The sequence below is a fragment of the Larus michahellis genome, chromosome 4 (assembly GCF_964199755.1).
Source record: "Larus michahellis chromosome 4, bLarMic1.1, whole genome shotgun sequence".
Taxonomy (NCBI): Eukaryota; Metazoa; Chordata; class Aves; order Charadriiformes; family Laridae; genus Larus; species Larus michahellis.
Window position 1 is genome coordinate 61,395,481 of NC_133899.1, and position 14,695 is coordinate 61,410,175.

A 14,695-nucleotide genomic window follows, 5' to 3' on the forward strand; every position below is an offset into this window, starting at 1 on the left:
AATATACATTGCTATTTTTAAAAGGCATATTTCAACCTGTGCTACCAGTAAAAAAAAAAAAAATACAGAATATAACGCAGCGTAATTAAGTTGGTAAATGGGATAATTGCATGTGCTAATGATGTGTTTCCATCTATTACTATAATTATCTCAATGATTTTCCATAGCTAATTCATTAAAAAGAACCAGGAAGCTCACTTAGAAAGATCAACACAAAAACATCAAGGTCTGACATAAACTTAAGATAGCAAGGCAACACATAATTAAAGACATGCTTTTGGGCTATCTTTTACTTTTCTGAATATATAATGAGTTGTGATCAGAGCCCAGGGGGACTTGGACAGCCCTGGGTTATGTGGATGGATGCAAATCCTCTGCAAGCAGTTGAATCAAACGTGCATTTAGATACACAGGCACAAATGATGTGCCACGCTGTTGGTCCCAGAGATGGTTTTTGTTATTCCCTATGAGGGCAGAACTGATTGTGATTGTATTTAATTAGGAGGGATGTGAGAGATCTAGAGGTTTAGCACAGGATGAATGAGTTGTATGAAGAAAAATGGAGTGAAGTTTACCTTAGTCTGGTCTTTCACTGACAGTTTGAAGATTAAGAGTAATGCCCCAAGGGTTAAATATAGAATTACAGTACTTGATCTGATTAGTATGCTCCTCCTTCCAGGGCTGACCATTACATAATAATACATATGGTGTTATAAGAACTACTGCTTACAGATTTTACGTGAATCTATCCCAAATGGAAGTTTTATCCCAGTGTTGTTTGAATTCTGCCCAAAAGCCTCGAGAATTTATTTTTATATAAATCTATATAAAATGTATATATTTAAAATAGGTATTTCTAAATTTATTTCTTATATTTTGCAACAGCTGTGGCTGTTCCGTTTGTTCAACTAAGCACTTAGTCCTCTTGTGAAACCTGATGAGGTCTTAGTTTCCATGATAATATCTGACAAATTCTGCAAGATAATAATGTGCAGGATAGAAAAGTATTTTCCTTTTATTTGCTCAGAATTGGCTGCCTTTAATCTTATTGAATACCTCCTTTATTTTTGTTTATGACAGAAGACAATTAGCACTTGCAGTACATCTTTCAATGTAGTTCATTATTTCATATACTTTTGATTGGCTTGTCTTTTTATTGTTCCCTAAAGGAAAGCGTGACAAAGTTGTGAGAAAGATTTTGTGTTGCTGGTTGTTTCTCTGAAATCTCCGTATTTTGCTTCATTTTTTTTTTAAGTTAGGTGAGCAGAAAGCTATACCATTGAGATACATAACTCTGAGATAATTTCTGTACACACCATCCTGACCTTTCTATTTCCTAATGTTTTAAACTGTATCTGCTAATAGAACCAGCAACAATGCTTTTCAGATATCTTTTTTTTTTTTCACTTCATAAATTCTAATTATTCTCAGCACTTACCCTTTCTTTACAGTCAGCAGTAATTGTTGTTACCAGAAAAACTTACCATGGCAAGTTCCCATCACATTCTGTAGTGAAGAATAGTGCAAAATCTTCATCTTCCTCAAACCTTTATCACCTGAACATGCACAGATGCTTTTGCTGTCTTCAATGTTCTGCTTAATTTATGAGGTTTTGCCTTTTTAAAAAAAAATTAAATGCATTTTGCTTTGCCTTCTGACTTGCACTTTTGCTCATACAAGTCCTGTTACGGTCCTGTAGTTGTAGTACCAGCGCATCTTTTTAAGTGTGAGTAAGAGGAGAGAGAGGCTGCCGTTTTGTAGTAGGGCAGTTCTTTTTGTAAGTCACTGAGATTGTTATTAAGCTGATAGTGAAGAAGTTTTTTTCATTAAAAAAAAAATCCTTGGGAAAAAAAGTGAAGATTAATCTCTGCATAAAATAATGGTAGGAACTAACCTGGGAGATTTACAAAGTTATTGTTATTCTATTAGGAAAGTTAAAGGTTAAAAAAAACTTTAAAGGACCCCTAAATATTATTTTTTTGGAATAAATGAACAGACTTTTATGCCTAAAGAAACTTATTCGTGACTGAAACAAATAAACAATTAAATTTGAAGGAAATGGTCTGTAATCATCATAAATAACAAATTGAAGTTCTTCAAAGATTCAGCTCACTGATCATGGAAGCACAGCTTTTGTTTGGTATTTGCTTGGGGTTTTGTTTGTATTCCTGCTTGCTTTTGCAAGCTGTGTCAATTTTCATACAGTTTTTTTTTACTGTTTCTTTTTCTGACTATATTGAACTTCAGTAATTTACACTGGCCTTGATTTGGGTTAAATAAATGTTGCTGAAGTGTATGAATTAAACTGATACGGTTTCTGAGACCAAGATTGAACTGAGTGAAGGCTGTACTGTTTACATCCATCCATGATGTAAAATACAGCTGTATCTTCTGTTAAAAGAAAATTGGTCTTCACTTAACTTCATAATTTTCTATGTAGCAATGAACTAAACATGGGAACTTCGAATTTTCTTTAGTGCTGAAAAACTGTATTTCAGAGAGTAAGTTTCCAAATGGAATAGGGCTGCTAATTGATTCTCCTTTAGAGCGTTCCTTCCTCTCTGACAGTTCCCGCTCGTTATACAAGCGGACTATAAAGAAGATTTTTATTGGAACGAAAAATGAACTGAATAGTCGTCTACCTTTTAATTGGATCCAAGGCCTAATAAGGACAATAACAAATGCTATTATTTGGAAATTAAGTATTCAAAGAAGTCTTTGAGCAGTGATTAAAATCTTAAAACAGCACTGAAAAGAATATACAATGAGGAGATAGGCTGAACAGTGAGTTGCATGATGAGCATTTGCCTAACACTCAAGCAATATTTTTTTTATGTACACCAAATAATTTGTATCTCAGCCTGTGTTTTTCTGTGTATTCAAGAGGCAAAAAAAAGCAAACTGCCTTCTCTAATAAATGACTACAAAGCATATTCCTGCCTACTCAGAGAGTGGAAAAGTCCAAAATGTGTTTGGCATTAATCATTCTGGATGTACAGAAATTGTACTGCAGCCAATTTTCATTTTAAATGCTAATTTTTTTGAGATTAAGTAATTCAAAAAATACACCAAACTGGAATTTGATTTCAAGTTGCTTTAGGGCTATTTTAATGAAACGTTTAAGAAATATTAGGTCTTCACATATGCGTGTCTTGGTATTTTTGATACAGGAGACATTCCACTGCACGTTAATATACGGGAGACGTGTGATTCAGGCCAGCCTGTTGTGATCTCGCAGCCTCAAAGCGATGCTGTAAGTTTGGTGCTCTGCACTTAAAATAACAAAAAGCCCTCCCTCAAAAGTGAATGGAAATAGTGCTTCTCGCTACTGCTGTTTGAAAAGAAATGTGTATCTGAATGTAACTTAGGGAAATAAAGTAAAAGAGGATGGTATCATGAAGTATCATCAAGTAACTCAGGCCCTTCGTTTTGGAATGCTGGTCATCCGTTCTGCTTCTGTGGGTGTGTTTTTTGTTTAAGTAGACCAAATCACTGAGAATAGCAAAGATTTGATCCAGATTCTGGCATGCCAAGAAGAGGAAGGTCAGTGTCAAGCCTCATGAGACCTTGCAGCTAATGTAGGTCCTCTAAAGCTGTCAGTTGAGCCTTTGGTAGTTGAGCCTGGAAACTGTCAAAGGGTCCTACCAAAAGATGTTTGGAACAAAACCTCCGTATTGTCAGTACCTGGATTGTTTTCAGCAGGAAGTGGAGCAATTTATACACAAGAGGAAATGGATTTTTCGGTGCATTTACCATAACATTTTATTGCCAAAGGAAAACATGAGTTGTTGTGGTGGTGGGGAGTCAAATATACAAGTCTGTAAAGCAAAGCAGTTGCACATGCAAAACTTCATTAACACTGATAGAGTAAGATTTTCCTGGCTAGTATTTTCTTTCTCTTCTGATGGAGTTTGTTTGCTGGCACTGTAAGGCAGGGTATTGTCTGCCACATCATGTTTGCACGATATATGGCATGATGCAGCCTCACTCTTGACTGCTGCTTAGATGTTACCGTAAAAATAAAAAAGTGATTAATGCTGATAATAGATGGTAGAATTAGTTAGAGATAAGATAGAATGTATCTACGGTACTTTCTAGTATCGGTAACCTTTATAATATGGTGATTGCTAGGCACATGCTGAAATATTTTTTTCCTTCCCGCTCTTTTTTTTTTTTTTCTTTTGGAAAAGAGAAAAAGGGGCAGATTAACACTGTTAATCCAGTGTTATTAACATACAGATGGGATTCCAGAGGAACAGTGACAGTCTTAAAATTGTAATACATCATTTTGTTTTGAAAGAGAAGCAACAGCACTATGGTATGTTGATTTCTAATTGAATGCAGTATTTTTGCTAGGCTTGGGCAAGGCCCGTGCTGATCCTCTGTGGAATAATGTAATGTTCTTGAGACTAGATCCTTGTGAAAAGGAATCATTCTAATCAATAGGGTAGTTTCTACCTGGAAAGTTTGATCAGCAGTGCGAAGGTTTGAATAGAGACACGGCTTAGGTTAAGGTTGAAGCAAAACAGCTGAGCAAACTAAGATGGAAGGCTCACCGCTCACAGTATCCGAAATCTATAATAAACAAGAGTCTGTAGCCTGCAGGACTATCAATCTAAAAATTCAGACATGTAAGATAGCATTCTGAAAATTAAAAGAGACAAGGAAGTCTGTTGTGTTGCCATCTGTTCCTCCTTGGACTATGTTCTTGGTAATGAAAGGAGGGGTTATAAGCACCATTTGTGGCAATTAAGTTAAATATGAAGAGGAATAAAGATTGACAAATATGTGTGACTCTGGGGAAAACTTTTAATATTCTTCTCTGCCATTGTGTGTGTGAGATAATCATTCTCCTCGGAGAATGAGGGTTTTTTAGATGTCACTAATCTCTACAGCATGAAAAAGAATTTCCCTTTATCCTTGCTTTGCTTCTCATTTTAAAGACAGAGAAAATGATTGTTGTTCTCTTATATTTTAAAAGAAAAATTAAATTCTTTGCACATAAATGATGGTGAGAGAGGTCATATACGGTCAGATTCTAATCTTTAATACATGACACCTATTGCCATGTTTCTCAAATAAACTAAAACTGTGGCTATTCATGCATGAACAATCACATTTTTTCAGATAGAGAACAATGTGCGCAGAGCTGCTGAAATTGTCTCTGCTCTTGTCCCTTAAATTCACAGGGTTTTTTTAATACAAAATTCTGTGCTGTTTTTGTTAGAACACACTTACAGATCAAATACAGAATCATAGAACTGAAATAATACCTAGCAGATTCAAACAGTGGGGAATGAGGATGGTGATTGACTTCTCAGAAACCCAGCATGCTGTCACACCTTCTAAGCTCTGTCAAGACTAGAATAAAGGGTGTTTCTAAAATATGTTAGCTAATACTTTTTTTGCTTACACACCTGCCATGGGGTTCAACTTGCCTTGCTGACATGTAAAAGTATAGCTCTCGCTCTACACTAAAATTTTAAAACATGTAAGTAAACTTGTCTAAATTCGTTATTTTAAAGCTTAGATGTAGTTGTTGGAAAAGGGATGTTTCCTGTTCACAACTGGAAAGGAAATTACTACGGACAAAAGCAACGCTTCCAGAAAAAAAGATTACTTGTAGAATTGTGTGTGTGTGTGAACTTAGAAAGTTCTTCCACAGGGAAGGCACAGGATACATAAGACTCATCTACTTATGGAAAGGGCTGACTATATAGCTAAAGGATGTGAAGGTTTAATAGCTGCAGTTCTCTTCTGGTGAAGCTTGAGACAGCCCCCACAGAGAAATAAACAGTGCTGGTAAAATGATTTTGCTCTTGGTATAACATTGTCTGTGTTAGTGTTCTGTCAGCTTAGTTGTTTAAATTGTGGCTTTTTTAAACACTCTTCATTGACAAAACTTCGTTATGTGCTGTAGAAATGGAATATTGCTGTACTCGTGTGTTAGCCTAAATGGCAGAGGCTATTCTAACAGAAAGAGGGCAGGCACACCGCAGCAATTGGGAGTGATCTAAGATCCTCTACAAGAAGCTAATCATTTCTTAGTTTAATCAACACTAAGGTCTTACCAGACCCTTCTGGAAATAACTGATAGTCTTGGGAGCATTTTTCTTCTCCATCAAGCTGTGGCCGACTAGGACTTTGTTTTTTTGCTCACCTAAACACATAAGAGAGTCTCTAGACAACAAAAGCTAGTAAAGGAAAATCAGGAACACTGCAAAAATGGTAGAATAGGGAAAACAAATGAGGAATCATTGAAACCAGGTGGTTTCATCACGCTCAGATTTAAGGGAACCTCCTAGAGATCATGAGAAGGAACGAGCCACAAAACAGGTGTTTAAAAGAGGCATCCTGAAACTTGTGGATAAGAGGGCTAGAAACATAGCATGAGATATGGAATGTGATTAGTTGTAGTGGAGTCATTCTTCCACCTAATGAGTTGTTTAAATGCCCGATGAACTCTCTATCACCACTGGGGGAAAAGGTGAGTAGAGGTTCCTAAGAGCTCTTCCATCTGTGAGCACAGAATTCGGAGCGGGATGGGACAGTTGGTCGTTATCTTGTGAGGACTTCCTGCTAGAAACATTTGGGTATGTCACAGCCTTGATGGCACAGTGGGTTTGTTAATACCTTGCTAGAACAGACAGGCTAGCTGTGACCATTCAGCAACAAACTGAATCATTTTACCAGCACTGTTTATTTCTCTGTGGGGGCTGTCTCAAGCTTCACCAGAAGAGAACTGCAGCCATTAAACCTTCACATCCTTTAGCTATATAGTCAGCCCTTTCCATAAGCAGATGAGTCTTATGTGTCCTGTGCCTTCCCTGTGGAAGAACTTTCTAAGTTCACACACAAACAATTCTACAAGTAATCTTCTTCAAAAATCCTTCACCAAGCAGCTCAAGCAAATACAAAATACATTTGCTATACCAGTGCGTCCATTTACCTTCTAAAAGCTAGGAAGTCTGGTTGGGATAGATAGACATTTCAGGGAGGAGAAATGCTGGAGGCTGAGGCAAGCAGTAGATGTTGTCTCTCATCTTCTTGTCTTGGGAATGAAGTGATTAAAAAAAAAAATAAAAAAGAATTGTGGAGGAGAGATAATACACCTCTAAGGTTCAGCAGGGATATTGTATTCAAGACAGCAGAGAAGTCATGAAAGAATGAAGTTTAGATTTCACTTAATCTTCTTCTCCATTATTAGAGATAGTGAGCCCTCATAGCAGAAAGTATAAAGAGGATAACTGCTTTTAGAAAAAAAACCCAACTTCCAGGAAAGATGTAATGGTCAGTTAGTTCCTTAGTGTTTTCTTGACACATATTGTTATGGAAAACATTTGGAGTCTATTAAGGAAAAATACTTTGAGTTCCCCCTCTTGTTCCATAAAAATCAAGTGAAGTATATCGGGAAAGCAGGGGAAGATGAAAGGGAGCAAACCCGATGAATCATATATAGCTTAGAGTGTTGGATCCCCAGATCACACAGCCTTTTGCAGGTATGCACAAACTTACATGTACCGTGGTGAGGAATTTATGAGTTGTGTAGAAGAGCCAAACTTGTCGTGGAGCAAGGAAACCAGGACCTGTGGCTGGAAAACATGCTTAATGTCATCCTGTCCAGCTTGCGATAAAGACCAGTGTATGATACAAACCTGACAGACTTCTTGGTGAAAGTGCTGTTACTGTCTAGTTCACAGTTAGCAATGTGAAATGTGTTCAGCCCTATTGGAAATTTCATATACCCATATATCTATTGGTGAAGGATTTTGAGACCAGTAAATTGCACACAGATCTATAAGATGAAAGAAAAAGCCCGGTCAGGTGGAAAGCAGGGGCACAAGGCATCAGCAGTCTGATGTAACAGAGGAAAGTAAGTCTTGTTAAAAATCCCATTTCAATTAAATTAGAAATGTTACAAACTTTACTGTGATATTATCCAAAGAGACAGGTGGAATTTGTATTCAGAAAGACTTTTTTTTGCAGAACTCTATGTCAGGGTGATGTGTGAGTAGGGTAAAAATGTACAACCTTTTAAAGCTTGCAAGAAATAGTTGGAGAAAAAGTGAAGTAGCGGTAGAAAATCATGTTTGCTGTTGTTTAGCTGTCATCAGTAATTTCATTTAAAGAGTGGTGTCTCCAGGGTGTGATATCTTTAGAAGAAAAGCAAACCCTGAAGAAGGCTGCATGATAGGATTTATAATATGCCTTATCATCAAGGCTTGCTTTGAATGATCACAGTAACATTTGGTATGTGTAGGTTCAAATCCTTCGTTCAGGGTGTAGATAGTACAGTGCATCATCAGAACCTCATTTATGCTTCACTCTGCTGAAGAAAATGCTGAGTGGTAGGATAATCTGTTTGAAGGGTGTTAATATATTGCATTTGAATGGCACTGTTCTACTTAGCCTTGTTTTCTGAGCAGGATGTCTTTTTTGATGTACTAAATGGCACCTGAGTGATGTACATGCATAGTGGCACCTTGGGGCTAGCAGTGTTTCCCAGCTGAGGCTCCCTCAGAGGACAGATTGGCTTTTGAACTGCTGATATATAGGATTAACAAGAAATTTCCCATGAGCACTAAGGATTTTTGTTTGAGGTATTAGATTCAGGAAGCGTCCAGTTTACTTACCCATCTTCTCCATTTCATGTTATAATTTATGGATTGACTGCTATTGTCTCATCAAGTCACCTTGTTGGGCTCAGACTTCATTGCAGCTTGGCACGAGTCGCCAATACACGCAAAGAAGAATCTTACGGTAGAGCTGCCCAGAGGAGGACAGAGTGGGAAAGGCTCTGGGCCTCTTGCAGCAATCAGGAATTTCTCTGGTTGACATGAAGCTTTTATCTGAGTTGGAAGCTCATTTAAAGCTGTGTTTATGATCATGCTTTTAGTGCCTTCTGAGTTGACCACAGACATCAGGAGGGCAGCTCCAGTCATGCACTGAAGGTTGGAGTTGTGTCAAAGTAACTAGCAATCTCCATGGAAATTAAAGCTATTTAAAAATCTGATTGAACTGGAAAATGGACTGTGGTTGAGCAAAGAGAGCGCTAATAAGAACAAAAGCTGTCACCTATCATTAATTTCTTGCAGATGGTAGCTAAGTCTAGTATTTGTCCTTGTGATAGCCACTATTTGATTAGTTGCTCGTGGTTGCTAGTTTCCTTTAGCAGTGAATAAAGTATAAGCCTCTAACAGCTCAGTTGAGCAGATTTAAATACCTTATCCTTCTTTACAGGTAATACTAGTGTCCACAGCATTTGATATTCCAGTCAGGACTTGCATAGATTCTCCCTTGGTTTGCTGGGCTGGATAAAGCATCTTAATAGTTCTGGAGTCTTTTAATCACAAATAGAAGTTAGAAGCCATGTCAGTACCGGCATTTATACTTTATGGTGTACTTGGCCCGCAACCAAGCGATGGGATCAGTATGCTTTTTCTGAGTTGCTGGTCTGAAGTTGTTTGTATGCAGTGCTTTGGGTGAAGGCGAATCTGGTATTGGCTCCTACCTGTTTTGACTTTGTTGATGGATAAATTGTACTCTGTGTGGCCATTGCACTAGACACTGGAAGACATTGTCGTGAGATGTTTGCAGGCTAAGATCTGCACTTCAGTGAAAGGCAAACTAGGAGGTCAAGCCAAGCCAAGCCAATCCATGAGAACAGGGCAGAGTCAGCTATGACCTGTACGCTCAGTTTGCAATAATCTTAGCAGTGATTCATACTTCCCTCACGGGTAAAATTTTTAGGGAGAATGAAATGCCATAACTGAAAGGCTCACATTTCTTTAGGATTACCGTGGGGCTTAATTAGATGAGCTAATAAAAAGACTTGCAGTTTAAATCTACTCCATGTCTATTATCCCATGACAGAGTAACGAACCAGGATGTTCTGATTATTTAGGCTAAGTAGGACTTCTCAGTCCTTTTCCTGGTGAACTTCATTACAAGTTCTCTATTTCTTACCCCAAGATCTATGCTGTCATGAATCACTTTATCATCTACCGTGCCCTCTCAGTCCTGAGGAGCTTTGTGATTTAGAAAATGCTGCACTGTTTTCTGGCAGTGTTTGTACCGGTGTTTGAGAGGTGATCAGTCTCTCACGTGGCCATTATCCAGCTCTTTTGACTCTCTGAATGTCACCTTCAACCTCAGCCTCTGCCCTCCCCAGTGCTGCGCTCTGACCCTGTGTAGGCAGTGTTCACGATGAACAATTCTGGTCTGTTTTAGGGCATTCCGTCCTCCTGTGCACTTCTTCATCCTCTTGAAGCAGGGGGAGTGTTTGTCTTCCAGCTAGCTGATATGTTGCTGTTAAATGTAAAATTGTCCATCTGCAAAAAAATGCTTTCAGAAAGACAGTCCGCAAACCACTCCTTTAGAGCTTCCAAGCCAAAAAGGGAAAAACTGATCTGTAAAGTTCACTTTTATCCTATTAAAATGAAACTGGTTGTGAGTGATGAATAAGATCTCATCCTTTACTATTTCTCCTCTGGCTTTCCACTTAAAAAAGGAAATAAAAAAAAAAACCCTCTCCATTTTCAGTTGCAATCTGTCTTCTTTTGCTTAGTAATGATGGAGTAAACAGCTGAACTGAGCTGTGTTCTCTGTCTACATCTGTGCCACGTTGAAAAGATCGTGAGTAGGAGGAAACATTCGATACGTGTAGGGTTGCTTTTGTGTAATGAAAGGTGTATTGATAGTCACTGAGATACCATTTAGACCTTTCACAGATGTTGATGTATGTTACTGCTGATAGGCAGGTCCTCACTCATAGATGAATGATTTGTTCAAAGATAGGAAACTAAGGGTCGAAGCAGTTGATTCTGTCGAAGACAGATTACTGGTGGAGTTCTGTAAAGACATGTATGAGATACTGTTCTGTTCAACGTATAAAGTAGTGGTCTAGGAAAACAAAAAAGGATGCTTAGCAGGTAAGACCGGTTGCTGATAACACTAGGGCTAGGTTAATACTAGCATGCTGGCTACAACGAGCTGCACCAGGAACCTCCTGTTACGAAGTGACAGATCAGCTACTTGGCGAGTAAGAGTCAGTGTACTTTGTGAAATTGTTGCCCAGATACTCATTAACAGTGTTTTGGGAGAAAATAGTTTATTGGGATATTGATATAGGGTAACACGCAAGCAATCGAGTCTCTCAAGCAGGATATCTGGTTGCTGTCTGGATGGCTACAGAAGTCTTGTGTTCCAAGGACCCTTGCCAATGGTGGCTTTGGCTGGATCGAATGAGACTCCCTGAACTGCTCTTCAGCTCTCTTTTAACAATGCAGCCAGCCGGTGTTCCTATATGACTGCTACAACGCATGCATGATCTGTTGGTGCTGATTGTCTTGGTTTATGTACAGAACATCTCCTGTCTTAACTGTGTGCAAAAACACTGTCCCATGTTACTGTTTCTGCACCTGCAAGGAACAATTTCTACAGTGTATTTATAATTCTCTGTACAATTTGGACAACTCTGGAGCAGGAATAGCCTGGGCAGTCTCTAGAAGGGGCCAGATTTTCCATGCAGGCTGTTAATTGACTCATTAAAACACATGAATTGGTCTGTGCAAAGTGGGAGCTGCCTGTGGGACTCTTCAAGATAGTCCAAAATTCCCACCTGGAGCACTCCTACACCGATTAGTCAAATACTTAACTGCAAAGGCAGCTTGACTTCAGTCAATCACCTTATTTCAAGCTGGTCCATTATCTCATCCATGCAGGTGGCTGACTGGGGAGTAGCTAGACCACCCAGGGAATTAACAGCTAAGCGTGGTGGTGTTGCACATGGGCACAGCTGTGCTACCCAGCTGCACTGCAATTACACCCATAGGAGAAGTTTGAATTTCATGCTTGTGACTTAAGTTCTGTAGTTCTTGCCACAAAGTCACGCATATGGGAGAACGCAATCCTAGTTTGGTGTCTTCATTTCTTACAAACTCAGAAAATTATGTGACTTCAGTTTTAAGGTGATGTGAGTGCAGAGACTATGAGGCGCCGAGCCTGTGAGTGCCAGAAAAGAAAAACCTACAAGCCAGGAGCAAACCCTAGAAGAGAAGGGGACGTGTTAGGGGTGCCTGGCCCTGCAAAAGGTTGCCACCTCATTCAGACCAATGACATTTGGTGTTAGAGGCCCAACTGAGAGACTGACCTTCTCTTCCTGCCCCTCAAGCTCTGGCCTCAGGCATTTGTCAGCTTGTTTGCTATTTTAAAGGCTCGTCAGGGATTCAAGGTCTAACTCAAGGTTAAGAGCCATCTAGGAGTGCTGCAGGAGGTAGGATAGATTGGTGCGATAGGGAATATTCTGGTGATTTCTTCTAGTAAAACAGGGAAGGTTGTCAGTGTGGGCTCCATATGCAAACTTATTGGAGAAGGTGAAGAAGTAGCTCAGTTACAGTCTAACAGAGTAGAAGCAAGCTGAATAGCAGAGGAGTTTTCTGTTGTACTAGACAAACACAGAATGTGATGCACCAGCTGGAAACTGAAGAATGACAAATTCAAATGATAGATAAGGTGTACATTTTCAACAATGGAAGTAATCAACCTCTGGAACAATGTGCAAGATATAGATGTACACACACAAAGATACTCTTTTAGTTGAAAATCTTTCTATCAAGATTGGAGACCTTTCTAAAAGGCATGTTCCATTTCAACTACAAGCTGTTGAACTTGGTACGGGAATTACTTGGTTTCATTTTGTGATTTGTTCTCTGTTAGACCTTAGGCAGTGTTTTTATACATATCCCTTGACATTACATTTATGAATATTTGATGTTAGTCTGATCGTGGTCCTAGCTGTGTCATTTTATTTTTTTTTTTCAAGATGTTAAAAGAAGTGTGCCTATTTGGGTTGCTCAGTCTATTCGGGTCTTACAGTTTTGTGCTCTTCTGCTCTCCAACTTAGAACACCCGACTAAATGCCACAGGTGGTGTGAGAGGGAGATTTTGCTGTATAGATTCTAGTGTTGCAGAATTACTTCTTTCTGATACCCACTTTAGTCTCTTAGAAAGATGTCTTTTTCTGAAAATACTTTAATTTTTAATGTCTGTACAGGAAATTCTGTAGTGTGGTCCGTAATGAATTAATTATCTCAATTTTTTTTTTTTTTAAATGTCATTGCTTTCTTGGATTTTCTGTCTCAGTCCTGTGCACTGCGCATCTCAATCTTCAGGGCGAGGGAAGTTTGTAACTGATAGTACCTGTGGGACTAAAGAGTCTCCTTCCTTCAGAACACCTCGTCTCCAGAAGAATATTGATTCTGTTTGCTGTTTAAGACCGATGGTTCAGTCAAGTTCCATTCTCAGAATAATGCTAAAGTTAAATTTTATCCGCCCCCACCCACCAATATTTTAAATAATGCTTGTACTAATTTTATGTATTAATGCATCATTTTTCCTGAATACAAAACTGGCTAAATCAAAGCCACTTGTAACATTTTCCTTTTTCTTTGAATGTGTGTGAAAGAACATGTACCTAACAAGATGTGAAATATTCCTTTTTATAGAAAATGAAAGGTGCTAAATATATGTTTCTGTTTTTACAGGCTAAAGCCTATCTAAAGATAGCTAAGGAAATAGTAAGACGACTGCCAGTACCTCCTGCTTGAAGTGTTTATCACTGAAATGTACAAAAAAAAGTGATATTTTGATGTGACCAATGCAGAAGAGTGCTGCTACCTAATTCTGTGGATGCCGTATTTTAGTTCGAAGAACTTTTTTGGGAGTTAATTTACCGGAATTTAAATTATGTTTGTGATATTTACTGTTTTTCATGCCATTATTTAGCCATGTCCAAATGTGTTGAAGTATGCAAAAGATGGCAGATGATATTTGGCTGCTGGATTGTAACATCATCAAGCAAGAAGGGATGGAGTGCATTTTTCACGTGTCCTGTTTTAAGGTCAAGAACGAAAAACAGCTGCCCCAGCCAAGCAGAATGATGAGAGGGATGCCAAGGCATTAAGTCCTGTTAAAAAAATAACATTTGCAATGCTCTAATTTCTGTCGCTTTTGGTTCAGCTCTTTACTTGGTTAACTACCGGGCTGACCTTAAGGACTGCAAAATTTTAAGAAGCAAATTCAGTTATGTAACTGCAATACTTGTGTGTGTTCATCTTAAAAGAAAATAAAAAAAATAATCCACATATCCTCTGAAGAGTTCTTGTGATGGATCATGAGCGAATTCATTCATTATTGGATAATGTTCGATCATGAGGCAATTCGCAGTTTAGTGGAGAATGGATTACATGAGCCCGAGGCTTATTTCTTGACTGCGTTGCGTTATAATGGACCCGGACAGAAGACTAAGTAACCAGGGTCTCCACTGAAAACCAGATGATGTGCCTGAGCTCAGTTTGCCAGGGGATGCAAATGATCAAAATAAATTAGATTTATGATTGCATATTCCTATTACAGTGCAGCAACTTGGAATTTGAATATAAAGATATATTTTTGAAGTAAAGATAAATTTGGTCTTCAGACTGCGTGGCCTTCTGGTTTGTTTTTTTACTGCCTCATATTTCTGCGATCTTTATTTTTGTGTTGGTGTGTGGAAGTGGAAGAATATGCCTTCAGGGAATGAGTTTCCATTTACAATTAGATGTTTGAGTTGACATTTAGGCTTTTTCATTTACACAAAGAAGTATGGGTATCTTCAATGTACATCTTAACCATATCATACTGGGAATTTAACCAT

At 38.5% G+C, this 14,695-nt stretch overlaps 1 protein-coding gene across 3 annotated transcripts in view; it reads left to right on the forward strand.

Annotated features, from left to right (window-relative positions):
* Nucleotides 1–14,483, forward strand: part of NUBPL (NUBP iron-sulfur cluster assembly factor, mitochondrial) — an 86,798-nt gene extending 72,315 nt beyond the window's left edge. For 2 of the 3 annotated variants that reach the window (XM_074585113.1, XM_074585115.1), the window contains 2 exons: nucleotides 3,171–3,253; nucleotides 13,545–14,483. In XM_074585113.1, coding sequence (XP_074441214.1) covers nucleotides 3,171–3,253; nucleotides 13,545–13,607 — 146 coding nt within the window. In that variant the 3' untranslated portion in view covers nucleotides 13,608–14,483. The remainder of the gene's footprint in view (nucleotides 1–3,170; nucleotides 3,254–13,544) is intronic. The other variant, XM_074585116.1, reaches the window with a different exon arrangement.
* The last annotated feature ends 212 nt before the right edge of the window (nucleotides 14,484–14,695 follow it).